Genomic DNA, 24,561 nt, shown 5'->3' on the forward strand with positions numbered 1-24,561 from the left:
CATTAATCGTCTCTCCAGTCAGCCTTTTTGACATGGTTTTAGAGCGGGGCTACTTCCCATATGGGAAATCAAATGTATAAGCAAGGGCAGATGTAGTAATAAATCATTGTTCCTTAGCTTGACACAACATGCATATAATGCTGCATAAAGTTACATTTTTGGTCCATATGAAAAAAGGCAACAGTTGAAATAAAACCATTTCTGGCAAAGGGTAACAAAATGATGGCAATTTGTTATTAGGATTTTGGGCTAGACAGGTGCCCTTTGCCTAAAAGTAACCATTTAATATTCTGAAGTACTTGTATTTATGGAAATTATGTGAGCAAAATTTAGAAGAATATTATAGTAACTTTAACAGGCCAGTTATATCGCCCAACGTTAATTCCAACACACAGCATTTTGGTGCACAGTTCACATCTTCAGCCAAGAACCATTAGGTGGTGATAGATCAAGTGATGTACATATATCTGTAAACCATTCCCAATACCCCATGATTTCTAGGATTTAACTACTATACAGCCAATGGGGCAGTGTACTGAGGAATATACTCTTCCCAACATGATGGGAAACATGGGTATGGGTGTGTTGCCGGGTGTTTGTGACTTTCCAGAGATAAGATTACAGCAATTCCATATGTGGATGTCTGTGTATACACCATGTGATCCAGAGGTCATGTAATGTAACAGTACATGCACAGACCATCATGCATACAATATGTTTGGATCTGAGACTGTGAAAACTAGCCATCTGTATGCTGGGGGAAAACCAGTGAGGTATGAAAACAGAAGTTTTGCCTAGCTTTGAAAGGGCTGCAATCTGTACTACCAATGCTCACTGCAGGCAGAGCTACAAATTTCTCAAGATGGAAGGACTTGCTTCTGTTTCATTATAACTGCAGTGCAGCTACGTCCTTCCACTGTAGCAAACATTGCAGTGCATTCATTTGCAATCCTTACTCAAGGAAAAGAAGAATTAAACACCTTTAAAATAATTCATAAGGCAGTTCCAACCCCATGCTGTTCAGTGCATTATACATGTTTATGTCTCAAATATTTTCAATTACAAATTCTACTTTTCCACATATATTTCTCACCACTGATATTTAATTGCTAAGAATGCAGAAAATATACAAATAGTTGTTACCACCACATTTATACCAAAAGCCATTTTTAAAATTTCCTGACCCTTTTTTCCCCCCTTCTCACATGAGCCAATGCTATCTATTCAAAAGCTGCTTTTCAGAACTGTATAGGTATTTTAGGAACTAAATATCTGCAAGATCAAACAGAGGAAACCTATTTTCTTTTGCCTGCAAGCACCTAGTCCTGAAAGGCGCAGAACCCCTTCAAGTCTCAATGAAGTAATGGCAAATTGTATATGGTCAGTCTCTTAAGACCATACAAGTATTATCAAGGTATGGGGGTGGGCATTACAGGAAACTACTGTACTTTTTAGATAATTGAGCCAATTACTGTTTTCCCTTCAGGTGTGCTTACTTACTTACTGTTTTAACAGGCAGGAAGTTAGCAATCTATTGTGAGTCTCAAAAAGATCCTGCATTGTGACACACAGCCCCACAACCAAGTTCCCCTTTTAGCTGCCATCTCACTAGTTACCATTTTTTATTTTAATTGTACATGGTCTTCCAGTCTTGGGAGACACAGAGGTTGGAATGGGCAACAGGTTATATAATATGACTCTCCTGCAGGAGAGTCTGCATTTTCTCCTCACACTTCTATTTCGGGCCACTATACAACATTTCAGCAAAATGTTTTTTTAGGAGTGTCCAGCCCAACATGAAGACTGTATGAAATGGAGAATGCACCACCTTCCTAAGAAGTCTGTTCCAGTGGTTAAATTATTATATAACATAACCTACTATTGTGCATTTGGTTTGCTTTAACATCCAAACATTGGTTTTTCTGTCTTCCTTTGCTACACTATAGCTTTTTAGTACACAGTACTTTCACCTTGTGAAAGTATCAGTACAGGCCTAAACAAATCTTACTTTCTCAGTAAGCTAAAAGCCCATTTCTACTGGTGCCATTGCTTTGGTGGTGTTGCTGTACATTAATGGAGCCCAACAAAATTATCTACATCAACTTCCAATTAGTCAGGGTATTAAGACCTCCCAAAACTTCAACAGAAACAGATTTTGAATGTTGGGCTAGCAGTTTTCATATTTGTCAAAAGTCTCATAGAACCCTGGTCTGACTTTTCTGATGCTCATACGTATATGTTGACATTCAGGTGCAACTGACTCGCTATAGCTAGTTGAAGATGCTGTCCCAGTAATCCAGCCAGAAGATAGGCGCTTTCTTTTTGCCTTATGTGAAAAGTTCCCAATTCCTTTGCTGCGTCCAAGGGAGGGGTCATCTTTCTTCCTACTGCTGACATCTTCAACTGGCTGCTCATCTCTATTGGAAGTCATTCCTTTACGCTTACATGCATCTTTCTCTTCTTCTGCAATCTTCCTGAAGTGCTCCAGTGATTCTACTTTTCTTCGTCTTTCTATTGTTTCCATTTGTTTCTTGTCCACGAAGTCCTCAAAGTACATTTTTCTTTCACTCCTCTGATCTTCAAGAAATTTCCACTCAATGTCAGTCATCTTCACACCACTGTATTGCTCCAATTTCTCTCTTGTTCCTGTGTCTGTACAAAATATGTCAAAAAGCTGCTCTGAACTCCTGTTGAAATCATCCGCTTTCTGTGTAAACAATTCATTTTTTCTTCGCTTTCTGGACTGATATAATTTTGAAAATTCCTCATACACCTTAAGAATATGCTTCTTTATGCTTTGTGTTGCTATGGTATACAAATTGCAAAACAACCAGTGCTCCTGCAGAAGTTCAGCAAGCAACTGGGCAGCATCTTCTTTGGATCGCTGGGCTTGCCCAGCCCTTTTTGGGTGCAATAGATATAGCATGTTTTGAATGACATCCTTCTTGGTAGGCAGAATTCCTTGGGCAAATTCTGATGACTCCACATAATCAACTGTCCCCAGAGTTTTTTTTGCTTTTGCTTTAGTATCCAAAGCCGCCATCATTCCTTTCCAGTGTCTTTTTATACCAAAAGCTGAAATAAAGAGATAGACAGCTGAAATAGAATAGCAACAAGAATGAAAATAAAAACTTAATTATGTGAAGCTACGAATATGTAAGTCAAGGTGGTCAAAGTGTTCAGGACTGCAGCCAACATAGACAAGTAATTTCTGGAGAGAGCATTACTTAGTTCCACCCATTTGGACTAAGTAAGCTCCTATCTGAAAAACAAAACTGACTTGGCAAGCAGTAAAGCATCAATAAAGTATTTTATTCATGTTAGCTGCAGTCTGAATTTCCCCCATGATCTGTCACTGGCACAGCTAAATCATTCACATATAATTCAGTATGTTCTTATATTTTAATATTTAAAAATATAGTGCAATATCACACAAGGTAGACCCAGAGTACTTGTCCGTTGATTTCAGTGGGTCTCCTTTGAGCATGATTAACATTAGATACCATCTATTAAACCCTATTAGGAAATTCACAAAAGGCCTTCTAGCAATGGCACAGGTGTTTCTCCGATTAACTACAAATCACCTCAACAAGCAGTCTTAATACTTGTATTCTGTCCATTATAACTCAGAAATCTATGGTGGCCAAATTACCTTCAAATCTTAAAATATTTATTTACAACATTTCGAACCTGCTTTCCCATCACACAGGTAGCCTTTAACAGATTGCACTGCAACAGTTCCAAGCAGCTGTACCTTTTCCTCAATCTTGCTTTTTCAAAGCTGCCTGCTGCAATAAGTGCCCTGGTATAATTACATTAATCTTCCTGTCAGTGAAACCTCATGCATATATATATTCACAAGCAAGTTGACTACAGCATTTCCTCCCAGATGTGCATAGTGTTGCAATCTGAAATGGAACAGTATTTTCTAAAGGAAACCTGAATCCCAGAATGGAAACAGGCAAATAAATACAAATAGCACCTGTCAGCATATATACAATGATGCTTCCAAGTTTTAGCATTCAAGCAATTTCCTATTTTCAAACTGTAAGCAAATTCTCAACTGAAGGGCTCAAAACTTGGATTTTTAAGGCGATGCAATCACGGGATTTATGCAAGTCCGCTCTAGGTCCTGGAAACTATGAGCGCAGGTAGTACACTAAACCAAAGAGGCTTGAGAGCATAGCGTCCGGGGATCACGTTCTGGAGGTCCACAGGGGGGATTAAAACAGCCCACCGAGAAGGAAGGGATCTTTCTAAAACCTGTCAAGCGGACCAACCCTGCACCGCCTCAAACCACGGGGCTGTCAAGAGCACCAGAGAACACCTGCGCGCCCCACTACCCGTCTGCAAGGCAGGGACCAGGCACTCCACGTACGGCAGTTGCCAGCACTTATTCCTGCCTGGAGAATAACGCCAATGAGGCGAAAGCCGCCACAGGCGCCATGAGGCGGATGGGGGTGGGGCCCTGCCGCCCTCCCTCTCAGCCCCGGCAAGTTCCTCCCCACTCCCAGGCCGAAGCCGCCTGAGGCCCAGGCGCCGTTTCCCCTGCCCGGCCGGCCAACCGTTGAATAGCCCGGCCTGGCCGGCTCTAATCCCGCCTATCCCGTTATCCCCAAGACCTGCCTTCGATCAGCAGAACCAGCCAGAACAGGTAAAGCGTCAATTAAAAGCCCGCGGCCCATCCTTCGCCATCTTGGTGAGAGCGAGCGAGCGAGCCCTACGCAGCGGGAAAAGGGAAAGCGGTGCCGCCGCCGCCATCTTGAGGAAGGGCAGCGCGAGCAACCCTTCCCCTGTGGTGGTCTCTCATGCCGACGTCTCTATGATCTCAACTGTCATTCACCGAGTTGCTTTGAAAAAATAAACTGGGCGTTGGTAGCTAATATATGGTCCCGTTTTTGCAGCTGAGGCGAAAACCGGGCCTGTGAGGCCTCCTTGTGGGAAAAAATAGACGAACAAGTAACGACGACGGCAAAAAAAAAAAGACCCAGTCGCCAACTACCGTCAGGTGAGCAGAACCAGTAAGCGAAGCCAAGGCAAATGGACGAAGGGGTCTTGCTTCTTAAGGGGAAGGTCGGAGGCAGGTTATCGTCAGTGCGAGGCAACCGATTGGTTAACTAACGCAGCCGTGCCTTGCTGAGCGCCATTACGCACTGGCGGAGAAGGAAGCTGATTGGTCCTTGAGGAGGCGACCCGCCTGGTCGCGATTAAACTAATAGCCTTTCTTGGGCGGAAGCTGAAGCCACACCAGTACCAGACTCGACCATAGACCAATAGTGAGAGTGGGAAGAGAGAGTCAGCGGATGCCCCGGCTCCTGCGTCTACTACGCGTCAACCCGCCTTGCCACTGTCAGTCCGAATTGTGTGGCGCGGATCTGATTTGTCGGTGGCTGGAGTGTTAAGCAGCCTCAGCAGCCAATAGCTACCTGGTGAGTTGGAGGACGCGGATTGGTTCGTAGCTGAAATTATGTCGTAGTAGCCAATAGGTGCGCCGCGAAGTTTGTGTAAAAATGGTCGCGTTGAGGCGGAAGGTTGTGCAGTCCAGTATTCTGTTTTTAGGTGTTCTTGGATAGGCATCATTCTCACCCGGGGGGCGGGAGTAGTATCTTTGCTTTGTCTCTATTAAGATATACGCTCCCTAGTCCAAAGGGAGGTTCAATTTATGTCTTGTGGGCAAGAGCTGAGGAGAACAGTTCTCCATTTTGTTCAGCACAATTTCAGCAGTAAAAAACATATCAGTGTAAATAAAATAAAAGGAACCAACTTGGTGATTTATATAAATTGTTGGGTTTTTTTGTATTAATGGTAGTATGGTGCCATCCACATTCATGAGGCTTTGCAACAAAACAAGAAGGAGCTGATAGGTCCCTGCCCCAAGGGGTTCACAATCCAGAAATAGGCAATGACAGAAACGGGAGGGAAGCAGAGACAAGGCTTAGATAAGCAGTTATTTCAGGCACATGTATTTAGGGTTAATTACAGTAGGCCATTGGGATTAGAAGGTTGTGCTAAAATCTTAATGGAAAGGGCGGGGTTTCAGTGCAAAAACAAAGCAATGATAATTACAAACGGAGAGGAACGATAACAACTGTGGATAGGACTGCAAGACATCTAAGAGTCTTTCATATAGTGTGAGGCTCTCCCATTCCACTCAACAACCCTCCATTGTTGAGTGATTAGCTATACAACAAAATTTTATTCTGGTAATGTGTTGGAAGTGTCTGAAGCTAGAAGTAGGTCTTTGCCCATAAACAGTGCCTATGCATTGAGCCTGTGAGAGAAAATGGAGTAGCAGGTGAAAATTGTAACGGAATAACTACCATCACTGCAGATTGAACTACAAATTAGAATTTTTGGCTTTCTATGGGTTTTTAAACTGTGGGGAGTATTGTTTTTGTTTGCTATTATGGTATGTATGGTATGTATTTTTGTGTTTTTATATTGTCAACCACCCTCTGGATGAAGGGCGGTATAGAAATTTAATAAATAATGATACTAATTTCCCCTCTACTATGAGCTTCCTTGGGGACATTAGGCAATTCACCTTTGAGGAAGAGTTGTAGCTTGGTAGTGTAAAGCACATGCTTTGTATGCAAAAGGTCCAGATTCACTTTCAGTCTCTGGCATTCTGGTCTGCAGTTGCAAGCAGGGGGCAGTGGTGTTGGGCTTCATTGCATACCCATTGGCCTCACACGTGTGATGTCATGATGTCACGTTGCGCTTGCGTGCGATGCTGGGCCCCTCCAATCTGGGGCGCAAGTCAGTGCCTCTGATTCCTGAAGATACAGCAGAACGAGTAGTGGTGTCCTTTTGATTCATGGGCAAAGGCATGTCATAATTTATTTGCGTGCTATTTGAAGTCTAATGTTTCATGGAACAAAGTGGGTTGTGTTTTTCTTAAAATAGGTTGGTGGAGAATGGAAGAGAACCAAATGAAGAAAGTATTAGTGAACAAAGGAAATGAGAACAGAGAGAAAATTGACTTTGATGGGGAAGAGAACAACTCATCAAACAGGTTTGTAGCTTCCCTTGATTTTAAAAAATTGGAGACAATTTTTTTACAATGGTAAGTGCTGACATTTTGCTATTTTACCCACAATATACCTTGGGAATGAGTCCTGTTGAATTAAGTGGAACTTACTTCCAAGTAAATGTGTGTAGATTGGATTGCAAAACTCCAAGCAAGTAAAAAAATCTTAGGATTGAGCTCTAGGAACTGAAAGATTATTATAGTAGCCAACTTCTTAAGTGCTAGAATGCTGTGATTTTCAGCAAAATCACTTTAAAGATTAGCAAATGCATTGTGGCATATGCTTTCATGGGCCTGGGCCCACTCTGTCACATTCATGTGAGTGTGCCATATGATGTAGTCATCAAAACTGGCACCACATTTTAAAGCTTGGGGAGAGATAGTGATGTTTTATTTCAAAACCCCAGTATCATCTTTGTGGTTGTGGCAATGACGACTTCAGAAGTGGTTTGGTTAAGGCAGCATTTTTCATAACCAACGATGCAACTTTGGCCCAAAGAGTGCTAGTGTGAATGTATCTTATTCCTTTTTCTGTTGTAACTATTCTTGCATTCTGTTCCCTTCAGGAAGATATACCTAGATTACAATGCAACCACCCCTCTGGCTCCAGAGGTGATTGAGACAGTTACAGAAGCCATGCATGAAGCATGGGGCAATCCGAGCAGCTCTTACACAGAAGGTGAGAGCAAGCCTGGATGGAAACATTATATGAAAGCATCCATCTCATTTTTATATTCATCTTGCCTTTTTAAATTCAAGTTACTGCATTGAAATGGCCTTAAAGGAATGTATTACTGCATGTGATCCACTCTAGCACTCGCTGAAATAAATGCTCATGCAAGGAACACAGAGCCAAATCTGGCACTTCTTGTTACCAGAAATAATTATTCTGTATCAAAACAATTAAACTCTTCCAGAATTTGGGTGGACTTAATAATTTGTTTATTTATCACTTTATTACATCCTGGAACTCAAGGCGGTAGTCTTCCCCTAATGCCACCCTTTGGAGACTTCCTCCCAGCTTGCCTTGATAATAAGATAAATGTGCCTTTGATTTCACAGGTCGAAGGGCTAAAAATATTATAGATGGAGCCCGTGAAAGTCTGGCTAGAATGGTAGGGGGACGACCCCAGGACATCGTCTTCACTTCTGGTGGGACAGAGGTGAGATATGAAATGCTGCTAGCACTGTTTTGACCTGGCAGTCATTTAAGAGATCAACCCATAACATGCTAGCTGTCTTTTTTCCTAAATGGAGTCTGACTTTATTTGCTTCTCATAGCATTGGTGACTCCATTCTTAATTAGTGCCAAGTAAGACCCAGCAAACACCCATCAGATAAAAAGAAAGTCTATCCCTCTTCTGTTGAATGGCTCTATCTTTTATTTAAAACCTGCGAAGGAGCATGTATTGCAATTTGATTCACTCACATGGAGGTAATGACTACAAATCAGTCCTCTGCCTCTGATCCTTCTGAGACTGAAAGACAAGTCTGGCACTGAACTAGTTTTTGGGTAAGAAATTCAGCATTGTCTACTCCAGAGGACTGCACTGGTAAATCTGGATATTCATATGAACATATGAGATTGGGATTTGTATCCCTCCTTTTTCCATTCAGGCAAACAATTTAGTGATCCACACTGTAGTGAAGCATTTTAAGGAAAGCAACAAGCAAAGTTCTGATGGACCAAGAGAGGATAAACAAAAGACTCTGGGGATGTGCCCACATTTAATTACATCTTGCATTGAGCATGACTCGGTCCGTCTCCCTGTGGAACACCTAGTGAAAGAGCATGAGGCTGGTGAGTATACTGTAGTGGATAGTCAGAGATTACTGATAAATTATACGCACTTGCCAGATTCTGCTTAGGCAAAAGGTCTTTTTTTAGCAATTTTAGTTTCTGAGTAGCAAATACTACTTTTTATGGTATTGTTGTTTAGTCGTCTTAGTCGTGTTCGACTCTCTGTGACCCCATGAACCAGAGCATGCCTTGGAAACTCTCACTTTCTTCTCAAAGCTTCTCTTTTTTTATGTCCATGGTGTTTTCTTGGCAAAATACTGGAGTGGATTGCCAGTTCCTTCTCCAGGTGGATCACATTGAGTCTAAACTCTCTGCTATGACCTGTCCGTCTTGGGTGGCCCTGCATGGCATAGCTCAGAGCTTCTTGGAGTTATTCAAGCCCCTCACCACAACAAGGCAGTGATCCATGAAGGGGGTTTTGGGTATACTGTCTCTTTATTGTTTACTCCAAATGTGAGCTGTCTAAAGCTGGCTCAGCAGTACTTTCACTGTGGTGCTAATGTCCAGAATTGGGGGCAGTTCTGAACCTTTAATTCAAATTCATTTGTTTGCATCATTTCCTTTTCCTTTTCCTATCCTTTCCTATGGTATCCTATCCTTTCCTATCCTATCCTATCCTATCCTATCCTATCCTATCCTTCTCGCCTGTCAAAAAGTGACCAACACATGGAGTCAGAGATGGCATTCCAAACCTGGCTGATAAGTGGTCTTATCACTGCGTAGGGAGGGAGGAATATATAGCTTGTGTTCAAACGGTGCTAGGTTTAATCTCTGGTGCTTCTCCAATTGGGCAGGATCATGGCAGAACTCAGTATGAGACTCAGAGCTCTTTGTGGGGGCTTTTGCAAACTGAAGAGACTTAAACAGCATGCAGCATTTCCCCTCAGCTTCCTCCTCTCTTATCTTCCAAGTATCCAGCTGTGCTCCAGGAAAATCCATTTTTGCTCAGCTGCCTCTTTCATTAAATGCTGCTTCTAAGTCAATAGCCACTTCCTCCCAAATTCCCTTATGACAGCCATATCTTAATCTTTCAAGACTAAGGAGCGCTTGCCTGTTGCCTAGCAATAGGTCTGCTATTCCCTGTGACTTTCTCCACTGCTGCCAGATACATAGTAACTGCTGATGAACGCACTGAGCTATGGGATCAACATCTTTTTTTGCATCCTTATTTACAGAAGCCACTTTTGTACCCGTGTCCAAAGTGACAGGACAGGTGGAAGTAGATGAAGTTGTTGCAGCAATCCGTCCAACTACATGTCTAGTTTCCATTATGCTGGCCAATAATGAAACTGGGGTTATCATGGTGAGTTGTGCCTTCAGTTCTTATTACATGTTTAAGGATATGAGGTTCATATATGTGGTCAGATGATCCCAAGCGCCAATGAGAGGGAGCTGATGCTCCCCCAAAATATTTCCCCTCTCCTTTCACTCCACCAACTTTCAATCTCAGTATACAGTAAGCCCCGCAACTCCTCCTGCCAACCTAGCAGTTCGAAAGCACGTCAAAGTGCAAGTAGATAAATAGGTACCGCTCCGGTGGGAAGGTCAACAGTGTTTCCGTGCGCTGCTCTGGTTCGTCGAAGTGGCTTAGTCATGGTGGCCACATGACCCGGAAGCTGTACGCTGGCTCCCTTGGCCAATAAAGCGAGATGAGCGCCGCAACCCCAGAGTCAGCCACGACTAGACCTAATGGTCTGGGGTCCCTTTACCTTTTTAAGCCCCACAATTTACACAGGTGTTTAAGTTCTGGGGATAGTGCATAAAGCCAAAATCATGTATAGTCAAAACACACTGGATGCAACGCCAGGTGGGATTGCCGAAGTTTCCCCCCCCAGATGCCCGCTCCTCTTTCTGCCCCCCTTTTAATTTTTTGTTTTTGCCAAGTGCCTAAAGCTGAATGTGCACATGTTAAATGTACATAAATCACGGGTCTACTGTATAGTAAAACCTTTAGTTCTACCATTTTTGTCACCTCATTGCTTTGAAATTACAGGTTTTGCTCTCTGGAGACACAGAGACATAGCCCTATGCCGTGAACCATGGTCTCCCTGTGTAGGGTTATGTGTTCTGTGGAGTTTATATGTGGTGTCCTTTGTTTGGATGCTGAGTTACACCCAATGCTATCTTCTACCTAGATCACCAAGGCAGGGCAGTTGTACTACATAGCAATAAAGCAATATAATATCATCAATAAAAGTTCAAAGGCAACCATCAGCTTTCCATGCAAGTAATTCCACGAAGGCATCATATGCCAGCCAGTAGGGCAGTAGCAAAAGAGAGAGCCAGAACACTTGTGTTCCTGGTGAGATGATGTCTCCTGATGGTGCTTTCTTCTATCAGCCTGTCTCCGAACTCAGCCAACGGATTCAAGCTCTCAATCGGAAGAGAACGGCATCTGGTCTGCCACGGATCTTGGTACACACAGATGCAGCACAGATGATTGGGAAAGGTCAAGTGGACGTGCAGGATCTGGGAGTGGATTACCTCACTATTGTGGGGCACAAGGTATGGTGCTTTTCTCTTCAGTCTACAATATAGTTTCAACATGCAGGGTAAGAGATGTCCATTCATCTAGGTCATCTCCCAACATGGTAAATCCAATACCCATTGAGCAGAGAGTTGCTGTCAGCCCATAGAGTCATCCTTTATTGTTGATAAAACATTTAGAGAGAGAAATAAGAAAGAACATTCCAGGGCTCCCTGAACACCAGCCATCATTCTGAGAACCAGACAGTGACCATAATCCAGAGGTGCTTTGTATGACAGGAAGCTGGCAGTAAAAACGTTTGGTGTTCATGATTGGTTCTCTCACTCACAGTTCTCATTGTGCAGAATTGCAGACTGGCTCTATTAGGGCGAAAGGTGTTTTTCTTATGTTGTTTAATAAATGTGTCTAATGCTATCTACATCCTGGTTTCCAAAACCCTTTTTTTCATTTGAAAGTTTGTAAAAACAGTGCACAATATGTACACACAAAGAATAAACAATGAGGCCATCTCACTTTGGCCTTTTGTGAACTTTGGGAGATTCCATGTGCTAGAGCAGCAGTTTCTCAGGTTTTTTTAAAATTGAGAACCATTGTTGATTTGCTTGCTGCTGACAATTGTATTTTGCTACAGTTGCCATGCAGATTGTCATATGGTGACTGTAATGTAAACTCTGCCCTGAACAGTATCTTGGCCCTCTTCTCTGCAGCCCATGCATCTAGCATGGTTGCACAGGAATGCAGAAAGTGTTGCTTAAATTGTCTTTTATTTTCATCGTGAACTCTTGGAACACCTAAAAACATAGTGGACAGTCGATAACTCACTTCTTAGGATGCAATGCAACTCAATTGCTTCTCCACCAGATGGCAATCTGGGAACAATGTTGAGTGAATTTGTCCACATTTTCACATTGCGCAGGAGAGCATGACACACAGCAGGAGATGTCCAGTGTGTCAACATCACTTTCCATTACAGTATTCAAAAACAGCTTTTCATTTTTTTATTTATTTTGCCAGTAGCCAAGTAATGATTCAAGTTAATCTCCAGGCGTAATTAGTTAAATAACTGTGGTATCTGGGAACATGTTTGTCATGTATTTTTTGAAGCACACAAATGCCTGTCAAGTGACACAGAACAGGGGGAGAAAACACAGGAAACTCTTCTGTTATGTGTGAAATAGCACTGAGGGGTAGCAGTGAGCATAGGATTCAACCATATTTCTCTCCCATGGGCAACCATGATTTCCCCAAGGTTTAATGTTTGCTTCTCTGCTCTTGTCAGCCTTACTTCTGTGTGGTCAAAGTACCTCAGTTTCCTGTTGGACACACCTCTTAGTTCTTGTCTGGAGGCATTAGTTTTGTGATTTATCGTTGCAGTTCTATGCCCCGCGTATTGGAGCACTGTATGTGCGAGGCCCTGGTGTCACCACTCCTCTCCATCCCATGCTGTTTGGAGGTGGGCAGGAACGGAACTTCCGCCCTGGGTAAGAAGGATGAGGGCACAGAGGGAGCCAGTTAATCCAGGGAGAGGCCAAGTAAGGTGGGAACCTCTCTTGGATGTGGGAGCAATATGTGGGTAGCCCATGTTCCTCTTCTTCACGCGGGTGAGGGGCTGCGAGAGAAGACACCAAGCAGGTTTTTTTGAAGATAAGTTTTCTTTGAGACTCCAAGGATGCATAGATTAGTGAGTGAAAGGCTCAGCTTTTGAAAACCTTCCCCTTTCGTATCATGTTTCTCATTTGGCAATGTGTGAAGAGTTTCAGGATAAGCTGCTGGGAAATGCAGTGTAGGGGTTACGTCATGGGCTGTGGCTGAGTGCTAGCGCGCACACACTTTGCATGCAAAAAGATTCTAGGTTCAGTCCCCAACATCTCAAGGTAGGGTTGGGAAAGACCACAGCCTGAAACCTTGGAATACTACTGCTGGGTCAGTAATACTGAGCTCAATGGACCAGTGGTCTGACTTGATATAAGGCAGCATCTGAGCTTCCTAAGTCACATTCAGATAACAAGAAAGACCAGATCTCCTCCCCCCACAACTGAGTAACTCAGGAGCAGTAGCTCCTATCACGCAGTAGCGCCATTTTCAGTCCCTGCATTATGCTAGTTACCCAAGTAGATATAGCCCCTGTGCCTGTGCCACTTTTATTATGCTTTAGGAATAAATACACACTGCACTTCTCTGTTCTAGGACTGAGAATACACCAATGATTGCTGGCCTTGGCAAGGTAAGCTCAGAAGTGATGAGAGCTAATAATGACAGTTATGGATTCAACAGGAGATGCTGTCCTGGTAGCAAGGCTCAGATTTCAACCCAGCATTCTTCTTACAATAATTTAAAGGCAGAAGCAGTGCAACAGATTTCCCCGGGTTTGCTTATCTGTGCTGGTGCTTCTCTTCCCTCACACCCTCGCACTCTCATGCCAGAGGTGGAGTTGCTATTTGACCTATGGAGCAAAAGTTCTAAATCTGTGCACAGTGGGACACTGATAGGAGACAAGGATGCTTACAAATGCTTTACTGTAAACTTCGGTTGTTTCCCATCATTGTGAGGATCTGGTTACTGAGGACTTGTTGAAATACTAGAGGTTGTTCTTCTAGGCATATTTTTCAGAGCAAATAGCTAATCTTTACAGTTTTCCCTGTGGCTCTATGTGAATAGCATGCCAGAACAAGAAAGGTACATCAAGTTGGCCTATATATACACTGGGGTGGGGTGAGGGGAAAGTGTTCTCAGTAACTCAACACCCAGCCACTGTTTGAGAGTCTGTTGGAGAATATGTCCAGATTTTCTCTAGTAGCCCTCTTCATGTGCTGCTTTCACAAAGGGACAACATAGATAGCAGGAGCTGTGGGTCAGCATCTTTAGCCCCATGTCCAAGGTTGTGTAGCTCCTCCCAGCTCCTGCTTTTTGGCCAAATGCCTCCCCCCCCCCCAAGTAGTAAACAGTATATTAAAACAAAATGCACCATAGAGGAATAGGTTTTAAAGCAGGGAGCCTTTGCTATCTGTGTAGGCTGCCAATGCAGTTTAGAACCCTGGTAGATCAGGTGAGTAAACATATGAAGAGAGCTTATGTCACTGAGGTTGCAGGTATATAGTTATATGATTAATGGGTTTTCTTTTAGTTGATTGAGAGTGGTGGGTACCTTGCAGGTGTGCTCTAGAGAGAGAGGCTCGTGCAAAATTGTGCCATATAGACTTTCCTTGGTCTCTGACAAATCACTGTCAGACCAAAGGAATCACATTATGAATAGGCACAAAAGGTGATTCCATTCAGATTTCCTACCCATGATCTGTTTTCATCTGTCTGGATGGGAACGTTCTATGGGAATCATCATTCCCTTCATGGTTCTGTCTCTTGTTGTAGCCACTGAGAAACATGGTATGCTGATTGTCTTCTTTTGCAGGCAGCAGACTTGGTGAGCAGGCACTGTGAGGTTTATGAAGCTCACATGAGGAAGGTCCGGGATTACCTGGAAGAGAGACTTGAAGTGAGTTCTTTGGGTGATTGTTTTCTGGTTTCACCTGCAACCTTTGCATAGGGAAGGGAGGATTGACCTCTGTTTGTAGATAGAATTGTATGGCACTTTCTTCTTGCTGCCTTCCTTTGTAGGAACGCTAAGCTGGGGGATAGTGAAGTGAGGCCAATCATTAACAAACATTTCTTGAAAGTATTATTTTTGCACATTTTAGGCCGCGTTTGAAGAGCAAGGAGTTTATTTTAACTGCAGGCTGAAAGGCTCAAGGAGACTGTGCAACACCTGTAACTTTTCTGTCATGGGCTCAGGACTAAAAGGTATCGCCTATGGCTCTAAATTTTCACCATTCCTATATGGCTGCTGTCAGTCTACGTTAGGTGTTGTTGGGGTTTTTTTTGCCTACAGCTTCCTCGGTGACCAACACATGTGTTAATCCTGTCTATAGATCTCAAGACTGCATTGCTCTTAAGATATTTTCAGAGCAGATGAAAACCAGACTGCTGCTGTGTGAGGGAGAGTGGGGAGATGCTAAAAAATGGTATTGGAAATTGGTTTTCTAGTTGCTCAAAAAAATTACAAATTGTGAAATTTTGAAATTCAGTGGAACCTCGGGTTACGTACCGTCCCCCTTATGAACGCTTCGGGTAACGAGTTCCGCTAACCTGGAAGTACAGTGGTACCTCTGGTTACGAACTTAATTCGTTCCGGAGGTCCGTTCTTAACCTAAAACTGTTCTTAACCTGAGGTACCACTTTAGCTAATTGGGCTTCCCACAGCCGCTGCGCCACCGCCGCATGATTTCTCTTCTCATCGTGGGGCAAAGTTCTTAACCCGGGGTACTACTTCCTGGTTAGTGGAGTCTGTAACCCAAAGTGTTTGTAACCCGAGGTACCACTGTAGATACTCCTGGTAGCAACTTTGCCCTGGGATGCGAGCGGAAGTTGTGCGGCGGCGGCGCAGCAGCAGTCCCATTAGCGAAAGCACGCTTCAGGTTAAGAACAGTTTCATGTTAAGAATGGACCTCCAGAACAAATGAAGTTCGTAACTGGAGATACCACTGTAAACAAAGGAAATGAGTTTTAAGCTTTGGCTTTTTATAATTTCAGCATGAATTTCATATTTATCTCAGGAGGGATTCTAATTGTAAAACCCACATCCTGATTTTATCTATTAAACCTTTTTGTCATTAAAACCCTACTTTGCCTGTTCAGATTTGCATTTGACAATTTTGTATGTATGATGTGCATTAACTTTTGCATTTGTTTATTCCCCCCCTCCTCCAGCTTTAATGAGAAGCCAGTTCTAGCAAAGTGTAGGTGGGATAAGCACTGAATGGAGTGAGGGGAGGTTGAAAACCGATTTTGTGGGTTCCTTCCTCCCAGTGGCGTAGCGTGGGTTGTCAGCACCCGGGGCAAGGCAAGTAATTTGCGCCCCCTAACCTGTGGATTTTAGTAGGGGCAGAGAGCTGCGAGTGCCCCCCCCCCCCAGATGTTGCGCCCGGTGCGGCCGGCCCCCCCTGCACCCCCCACGCTATGCCACTGCTTCCTCCACCAGGTCCTTGGGTGTTTCATGGCACGCCTATGTCTTGTGTTTTCTGCAGGTCGGCTGGTGCTATCTCACTGTAGGACTTTGCTTGCCAGTGTTGGTGCTGCATGCCACTCCGAGAAGGGTGACCGGTAAGTAACCATGTTGGGAAACTGGGCATTCTGTGGCTGGAGGGAACAGATCCATCTGATGTAGAAAAGTGAAAGCAAAGGATGCAACACCTGTACTCACCCACCTCCTCAGGGAACTCTGCTTCTTAATGGTAGTAATAGTGTGTGTGACAATAGTAGGATTCACCCAACCTACCCTCTCAGCAGCAGCCCTGCACAAGGACTTGCACTTGCACAATGAAACTTTCCCATTTCCCACCGTTTGCCCCAAAATTGGCTCAGGGAGGGCAGTCAGGAGAACCCCACAACAGTGGGTGGAGATGGTGGGATCGTTTCATCTGGCAAGCTGAAATGCTTGTGCAGGCAGAATGATTGGAAGAGCAGAATGTTAAATTCCACCCTATGACAGTAACACCAGCCCTTACATCTTACAGTCTTCCCTCCTGCCCCCCAAAGATGTACAAAAGGAACGTTTTCCATTTTCAAACGTGAAATCCTCCTGCTTTAGGAGAAGACAGCCAGAGGCATGTGACACCGCCTCCCACAATCTCTCACCCTGCATCCAGGCCATGCCATTTGCCCCTGGACAATGGGCAGACTTAGCCTGTCCCTCTACTTAGCTGTGTGAACTGCCCTTCTCCTGGCTTTAAAGAGCTACTGGTCCAGGACTAAGAAGTGGAAGGGGTTGTATAGTTGCCACAGTGCCAGTCCCACTTTCCCCCCAGGTGGTAAGGGTAGCACAGGAAAGGGTGCTAGCAGTAGGGGGTTACTGAGATAGTGTTGCAGACTGTTGCCGTTTATTCAGGACTGAGCTTATTATGGAAGCTGGTCAATCTTAAGTTCATAAGCTGGTTAATGTATTTGTATCTTAGTGGAAAGTGTTTTCTTTGCACTTTTGTACAAGCCAACATTTGCATAAGCTGTGGCCTTTCTACCTTGGCATCCACTCTTTTGGAACTCACAAGGGATAGTTCCAGCTGGGCAGGGAAATAGGTGATCAGCTAAGTGCCTAGGATTAGGATATCATCAAGTGGTTTTCCTTTGAATAGAGAGAGCAGTGTAGTGTGACAGATCATGTGTCTGAGCAGCAACTTGCTCCCCTGCTGTTGTGCGCTGTTTGTTTCAAATACTGGAGAGAGCAGTGGAAACCTAAGTGCCTTGTATTGTATTTCTTTCATCTAAAGATTTTCCTAGAATGCTTGTGGTTCAATTTTATGCCTGAGACCTGCAAAATCATATGAGCATATTGGTATGACAAGCCTTGTGTCCCAATTGATTAGCTGCATAATGCTGGAGCCAAATCTGAGAACAGAATGTGCTAGAATTGAGGCTTTTGCTCACATGCCTGCTCCAGAGATAATACATTTCACTTCCATGTTTCCACATGGATGCGCACAGGATCCCGTTCAAAAGCAGGTTCCTGAATAGCAAGCGTGAAGGGCCAAACAAAATTCAGATGCCATTCACACAAGTAACAACTGCAGGAATGTGGGGCAAGTCTGGACTGGCACCCTGTTATTGGGGGAGAGAACTGAACCACTCCTCCCCTGCCATGGTGGCCCCAATCTGGATGGGACTGCCTGTGCCTCCTATATGCATGGGGGGAAAGCTTCCACTGGAGAAGATAGAAACATTTCCCCCCAATGTGATTAACAGGGGCAGGGGTCCACAGCAGGGTAAAAGCTCCCTTACAGTACCTCCATGCCAGGGTCCACATCCAGCTCTTATTGCTAACACTAGATGGTCTTGCATCTAGTTTGGGCTTAAGTCAGATTTATTTGTTTGTTTTTTTACATTTCTTTCTCATTCTTTGATGAGTTCAGAGCAGCATACACAGTTCTTTGACCCTCTTTTGACACCCAACCTGTGAAGAGGTTAGCTAGTCACTAGCTCAAGGTCAGTTAATTATGTCTGAGCTGGGACCTAGGCTCTCCCCAGTTGTAATCTGACACTCTAACCACTCTACATACCAGTAGATGGGGAACCTTTTTTAGCCACATTCCCTCCTGGGCAATATTTCAGAGGCTGCCTGCAAGAGAAAAGTGTTGCCTATCATTTAAAACCAACACTGCAGTGGATCTGTACCTAAGCTGGGGTGACTGCAGCATTCTTAGGAAGAACAGTGATGTGAATGTGCACTACAGAGGCAGAGTTCTTTGTGGCTCATATTGGAAACTAATGAGACTTAGAAATAAGTATAGGACTGCATAATTTTTATTTCCTCTGTTCACTTCTTGGAACCACTGTAGGGAATTTTAGGAGGTTAAACTTGACTTACTTTATCTTTGTTCACCAGGCCATCCTCTATCCTGCTTAGCTGCGGAATTCCTTATGACGTGGCACAGAACGCCTTGCGTCTCAGTGTGGGTCGTGCTACCAGCAAGGAGGATGTGGACCTGATTGTGGAAGATCTGAAGCAGGCTGTGGCTCAGCTACAATAGGCCAGATTTTCAGTCACCTAGTGAGACAGTTTTGCCCTCTAAAACCAGGAAGTGAGCTTACCTGACCCTAATTTTCCATTTCTCTAGGTGCTATTACATTTAACAGAATGAGGCTAGATAACATTCTAGTCAGCTTCTGGCCTCTGAATTCTTGTTGAATAATCTCTAGTGATTCCCCAGCCCTTGAATACATCAGGCCAGAAATCAGTGCTCCCTGAATGTAGTCACTATGCTGAGCAGGCTCTGCCAGCAGTTTTTACTCATTGAAGTGGGTAAACATTTCTAGTTGGATGTTTAGATCTATGATTGAGGTTTTTGTGTGGGTTCAGGAAACAAGCCTAAATATTATGGTTTGAATGGACAGGTGAATCCCAAAATATTGAAAAATTGGGAGCTTGCCTTGGTACCTGGAAACAGCCACTCTTTTGATGCCACCCTTCTGGGGTATTCCTTACTGGGAATGAAAAGCAATTGCCCTCCATATAGGCACTGAAGGAATATGAATATTTCTTCTTGCTGCAGCAGCAGGTTGTAGCTGCTATAGTATTGCACTGTGTTTAGCATTGAGATGTGCAGTGGGACTAAAATATGCATTCTTCTAGAGCTGAAGAGAGAGAGAAAGAAAGAGAGAAACCTTCATTTCACATTGTTGTGTTTTGTGTTATGAAGGCTGCATAGAACCTCTCTAACCTAGGGCTTCTCCACACTTCCATTGTCCTGCTGCTTTTTCTAGAGAAAACTGCTCTTTAGTGCTCAATCAGAGCAAATGGCAATTTGGGTTTTTTCCGGATTGCTATTTGTTCTGATTTGTTGCTAAAGAGTGAGTTTTCCCTTGCAAAGGAGTGGGTCAAGCAGAAAACCACTCAGAAAACCAATATTTCGGGAATTGCATGAAGAAATTGAAAGGGTGACAGTCAAATTTGCAGATGACACTAAACTTGGAGAGGTACCTAATGCTGCAAAATACAAAATTGGGATTCAAGATGACCTTAACAGATTAGAGAATTGGCCTAAACTAACAAAATTCCAATAGGGAGTTGGGCTAGATGACGCTCAGGATCCCTTCCAACTCTATAATCCTATGAAATGTAAAGTTCTGCACTTAGGCAGGAGTGGGGGACACCTGGCTTGCCAGTAGTAGTTGTGAAAATGATCTAGGGGTCTTAGTAGATCACAAGCTTAACATGAGTCAACAGGGTTTTGACAAGCAGAAGAGGAACTGTTGAGGGAGTTGGGTACGTTTAGCCTGGAAAAGAGGAGAATGATATGGTAGCCATTTTTAAATACCTAAAGGTCTGCCACCTTGACCTGTGCAGCCTTTCCTAGTTGCCACTGCAGGCACTGTGTTTGGTAGCATGGAGAATGAGGGGAAGGAAGGATGAAGGTTATGCCTTCTCACTTATATAAGCAAGTTTGCACATTAAGCTACCATAGTCTATCTCTGTGCTAAACACTGTGATGCATGGTGCTCTCTTTTCTAGCATGAAAGAGCCAGTACTTTTGTTACAAAGGAGGGAACTGGAGCAGGGGGTGGGGCAAGGACAGAAGAGTGGCAAGGCAAGCAGAGTTCAGATTTGGTTAGCACCTTCAGGTCTTATCTGGGGTCCCTGGATTGCTGCAGCCTTGATAGGTATTATAAAATAGTAATTTAGTCAGGATGGATTGTATACCCCATAGTGCTAAGGTGAATATTCTGTTGGTGCAAGAATTTCTCCTTGCGCAGCAGAACATTCTTCCCCTGTGTAACACTGAATCTGTTATGGGGGTTCACCCAAGCCTCTGGAGCAGATTTGGAGGGAAGGCACAGGGGGAGGAGAGGAGTGGGGTCCCATTGCACTAATGCAACTATTTAGCTGAATACTGTCCTATATTATTTTGTTTGGGGGCAGGAGAAGGGACCGATACATATATATTCAAAGTCCCAGGTGAGGCGCATAGGTAGGCTGGTTATATTATCAGAGACAATTGTTAGCACCAGAAGCAAATGTCCACATGCAGTTCCTCAGTTTTGTGCATGGGAAGCTAGTAGGTCTAATACTACAGGAATAGGAACAATTTTACTCAACTCAGGGAGACAGGAATCATTGTATTTCCTTAGACTGACAAACTCTAATATTTGTTTCCTGTAAAAAGAGTTCAGAGAATTTAGAGAAAGTAAGACTCTTGCCTGGCATCCTCTTTCACAGTAGATGGTGCCTAATGCTGTTAGGGGATTTGTCACATCTGTAGGAACAAATGCTTTATTTTTTAACTGGTTAGCCTTTTCCTTTATTTTCCTGGCATGTAAGCTGATTTTGTAGATCTGTATCAGCTCCCTGAACTGTCTTTTGTTTGTATCCATGAAAAGAAGATCCCAAGGACTACTTTTCAGTTAACGGTCATAGGAAAACATCAGACCTGCTGTGAAGAATGTCTTGCTGGCCCTGTTGATGGGGAAACACTGATAAAATGAAACTTGCTGGATTGGGGAGGACAGCCAGGCACAAATATATGGGGGGAAAATGTCCGTCTGAAAATGTTATGTGTTATGCTATATTATGTGTATTTCTTGAAAGCTTTTGAGTTTCAGAACCATTGTGGAAGGAATTCAAAGAAGGCAATTAAGTAGGGCCCAGAATAGACTCACGTCTGTTTCAACTTATTTTGCAACACAGATACAGCCATGCCAGCTGATAATAGGGATAAGAAGACAAGATCAAGGGTTGGTTTCACGATTCTGTGGCTTTTTATGAATGTGAAATCACAAGCTATTTGCTGACATATCAAAATGTTAATCTGGTATGCTGCTGTCTGTCGCCTTGTTCTGTGGAGCCAAGGTGGGTAACATTGTAAAACAGATATTAACTTAAAGTCTAAAATACATTAAAATGTGATAAGTTAAAAGTAAGCCTGTATCAACGCCAGCCTGATTTGTTTATTTTTTAAGTCTTGCTATGACATAGCATTTTTCGTTATTCACAGAAGTGCAGATTTTACATTGTGAAAGCTTCAGCCAGCCAGTGTATCTGTACTTACTTTTATCATGCTTTAGGGCTAATTTGAAGATTCTATTCTCATGCACCCCCATACTTCCTGCACTGAATACCTCAATTCTCTCTGCTTTGGGGCACTTGAAGAGAAGTAGCCGGAGAGCTGTCAGCAGGATATTTGTGAGCATCTATTTAGTCATTCTGCAGTTGGGGGGAAAGCCAATCAGTCTGAGATCCCTCAACACTTACCTCTTCTCCTGCTTAAGTATCAGTGCTTCCTGTTATTAGCTTTGACCACAGTCTAGAGACCTGGAGTTCAGTCTTACAGCACCTTGCATGACTTGCCCAGATTGAAAGGATGGCAGTTTCCCTTCTGTCAAAAGGCTGAATTCCTCTTTCTGACTGGGACCACAGTCAAGATAAAGGCTGTATTTACCCACTCTATTACTTTTGTGCAGCTGTTCTGAGCATTGCATTTATTGCTCCAGCTGAGTTATTGTGCACCAGAACTTTGTAATCATAGTCCATTATTCCAACCTGATCACCAATAGGGCCAAAGGTCTGGCATTCTGGCCACCAGCGGCTTGTGTATGTTTGTGTGCTCTATCTGTAAAATATTTTATGTCAAAGGCCATCCATGACTATGCATCAGAAAATACATCTGCCCCCTTGGCTAGTGTCTGGAAGATGAGAGTAGCCCACAAGGAGGTGGAAGATGGTTGTCATTGATAATGTATGAAATTGAAGAGGAGAGAATTTTCCAGCATCAATCTACTAGACTTCAAAAATGTGTGTGTTTGTGGAATTTACAGAGACTTCTATTATTAAGCTTCATGTAATGGTGTATATTCAGCCCATATGCAAAAATTCAAAAGAAGTGGGCTCCATAGTTACCTGCAATTCTATGCTTTTCCTTTGTATTTTTTTTAAATAACAGGGTGAAAGATTTCTAGGAGGATGGAAATACACATACTAAGCCACACAGCTTATTTGCTCTACTTGAGGCATTTATTTATTTTATTTATTTGCCTGTCCTTCACCTGCAGGTCCCAGGATGACCAGAATTTAAAATTCAGTATTAAAAACAGTCAAAACAAATTGCAGTTGAAGGGCTAGGGTCCTGAAAACACCTCAGGTGTGAAAGGCCAGAGTAAAGAGGTACATCTTCAACACTTGTCAAAACCTGTATAGCAGCAACCTTTTTCAGCCGTGGGCCAGTCCACCGTCCCTCAGACCATGTGGTGGGCCAGACTATATTTTTTTGGGGGGGATGAATGTATTCCTATACCCCACAAATAACCCAGAGATGCATTTTAAATAAAAGGACACATTCTACTCATGTAAAAACACGCTGATTCCTGGACCATCCGTGGGCTGGATTGAGAAGGCGATTGAGCCGCATCCGGCCCATGGGCCTTAGGTTGCCTACCCCTGCTGTATAGTGAAGGTGACAGGTGCATCCCTGTACTCAGCTGGTTGACTGACAACCTATGTCAGGCTTCCTCAGCCTCGGCCCTCCAGATGTTTTTGGCCTACAACTCTCTTGATCACTAGCTAGCAGGACCAGTGGTCAGGAATGATGGGAATTGTAGTCTCAAAACATCTGGAGGGCCGAGGTTGAGGAAGCCTGACCTATGTTTTACATGCAGAAGTTTACAGGGTCAAGCTTTGGCATCTCGTAACTACAAGAATTTGGGGTTGCCAGCCTAGGGATGACATGGCCTAAGACCTTGGATTGCTGACAAAGGCAGCTCCATGTGTACATATATGATCCAGCAGGTGTGGCATAGAATGCACTTTGTCGTATAAGATACTGGAAGGAGTAAGTGACCTATCAAAATGCATAATGAATGGGGATTTGGGTTTGAAGCCTGTATTAGCTCAAGTAAAAGTGAACTGATCTGCATTGCAGGCACAGCTGTAGAGCGAATGGAGATAAAATTATTATTCTCCTTCAAATAGCAAATTCTGCTTTTACAAAAGAAGAAACAGAGTTGGGAGATTGTGTACCCTCACAGCAAGTGCTGATGCAATGATCCAAATGGGAAGACCCTGGGAAAAGTTGTTTGTGTTCTGGCGGCAGAAAAATATTCTATGTGATCATTTGTTTATTTGATTTCTACAGATTTATTATGAAACAATTATAGGAAGCCATGGGGAAGATCTGCACCGGCATGGGAGGAGCAAAAATATTCTTTCTGATTACTTGCTAATGTATTGTGCATAGATTGATTATGGAACATTTATAGATGCTTTAAATATTTTGGATGGGGAAACAAAATAGAGCGAGATAACTGGTCATTGTATATTATCTGTTTTAGTTCATTATAAAGAAAATGGAGTAAAATAATAAGGCAGCTTTGACATCTTGGCTCTATAGAAACCCTCTTTATTAATTCACAATAAATTGCAAGAATTTGCCCTCTTTGGTAATAATAGAACACTAATTTCTTTGATGATGGAGGATTGTTGCAATCCCAATGTGGCAGAAGTCTGTAGAACCGAATTGTTTAGTGTTCTATCATCATCTGTATTTAACCTATCTCTTTGGAATTTCTGTTATTTGAACAGAAATCAGCCACACCATACTAGAGACATGTACATCACAATTATAGGGGAAATATTAGCTTTCCTGTTTACAGCTGTGGTTTTTACAAATTTGAATCTAACTCATAAACCAGCTCACAGCGTATTTTCTG

At 43.2% G+C, this 24,561-nt stretch overlaps 3 protein-coding genes across 9 annotated transcripts in view; 2 read left to right on the forward strand and 1 right to left on the reverse strand.

Moving 5' to 3' along the window:
• Nucleotides 1–1,019: 1,019 nt before the first annotated feature.
• Nucleotides 1,020–5,269, reverse strand: LOC128414431 (uncharacterized). 3 transcript variants are annotated; one of them, XM_053389694.1, is made up of 2 exons: nucleotides 5,003–5,269; nucleotides 1,020–3,075 (listed from the first exon to the last, which is right to left on the reverse strand). In XM_053389694.1, exon 2 carries the CDS (start codon nucleotides 3,044–3,046, stop codon nucleotides 2,168–2,170), a length of 879 nt encoding a protein of 292 aa, XP_053245669.1. In that variant the 5' UTR covers nucleotides 3,047–3,075; nucleotides 5,003–5,269; the 3' UTR covers nucleotides 1,020–2,167. The 3 variants fall into 3 exon arrangements, with proteins under 3 accessions (XP_053245669.1, XP_053245667.1, XP_053245668.1); XM_053389692.1 differs by lacking the exon at nucleotides 5,003–5,269 and adding an exon at nucleotides 4,627–4,731; XM_053389693.1 differs by lacking the exon at nucleotides 5,003–5,269 and adding an exon at nucleotides 3,755–3,778.
• SCLY (selenocysteine lyase) lies at nucleotides 4,611–19,756 on the forward strand. 5 transcript variants are annotated; one of them, XM_053389690.1, is made up of 13 exons: nucleotides 4,611–4,699; nucleotides 6,907–7,015; nucleotides 7,597–7,709; nucleotides 8,093–8,193; nucleotides 8,648–8,831; nucleotides 10,007–10,134; nucleotides 11,172–11,336; nucleotides 12,694–12,800; nucleotides 13,507–13,543; nucleotides 14,726–14,809; nucleotides 15,012–15,114; nucleotides 16,398–16,473; nucleotides 18,749–19,756. In XM_053389690.1, the coding sequence occupies exons 2-13, from the start codon at nucleotides 6,918–6,920 to the stop codon at nucleotides 18,891–18,893; spliced, it is 1,341 nt and encodes a 446-aa protein (XP_053245665.1). In that variant the 5' UTR covers nucleotides 4,611–4,699; nucleotides 6,907–6,917; the 3' UTR covers nucleotides 18,894–19,756. The 5 variants fall into 5 exon arrangements, with proteins under 5 accessions (XP_053245665.1, XP_053245663.1, XP_053245664.1 ...); XM_053389688.1 differs by lacking the exon at nucleotides 4,611–4,699 and adding an exon at nucleotides 5,280–5,429; XM_053389689.1 differs by lacking the exon at nucleotides 4,611–4,699 and adding an exon at nucleotides 5,466–5,486.
• Nucleotides 19,757–20,472: 716 nt separating this feature from the next.
• Nucleotides 20,473–24,561, forward strand: part of ESPNL (espin like) — a 29,934-nt gene continuing 25,845 nt past the window's right edge. Inside the window, exon 1 of the mRNA XM_053389695.1 lies at nucleotides 20,473–21,709. The gene's annotated coding sequence lies outside the window, so the exon portion shown is untranslated. The remainder of the gene's footprint in view (nucleotides 21,710–24,561) is intronic.

The sequence above is a fragment of the Podarcis raffonei genome, chromosome 5, assembly GCF_027172205.1.
Source record: "Podarcis raffonei isolate rPodRaf1 chromosome 5, rPodRaf1.pri, whole genome shotgun sequence".
Taxonomy (NCBI): Eukaryota; Metazoa; Chordata; class Lepidosauria; order Squamata; family Lacertidae; genus Podarcis; species Podarcis raffonei.

What these genes read in the sequence shown, in the direction of transcription:
- LOC128414431 (XM_053389694.1), bottom strand. Translation starts at nt 3,046, where the DNA reads ATGATGGCGGCTTTGGATACTAAAGCAAAAGCAAAAAAAACTCTGGGG.
- SCLY (XM_053389687.1), top strand. Translation starts at nt 5,663, where the DNA reads ATGTCTTGTGGGCAAGAGCTGAGGAGAACAGTTCTCCATTTTGTTCAG. An exon ending in TGATTGCTGGCCTTGGCAAG is followed by an intron (nt 13,544 to 14,725) that starts GTAAGCTCAGAA and finishes CTTCTTTTGCAG; the next exon opens with GCAGCAGACTTGGTGAGCAG. An exon ending in CACTCCGAGAAGGGTGACCG is followed by an intron (nt 16,474 to 18,748) that starts GTAAGTAACCAT and finishes TTTGTTCACCAG; the next exon opens with GCCATCCTCTATCCTGCTTA.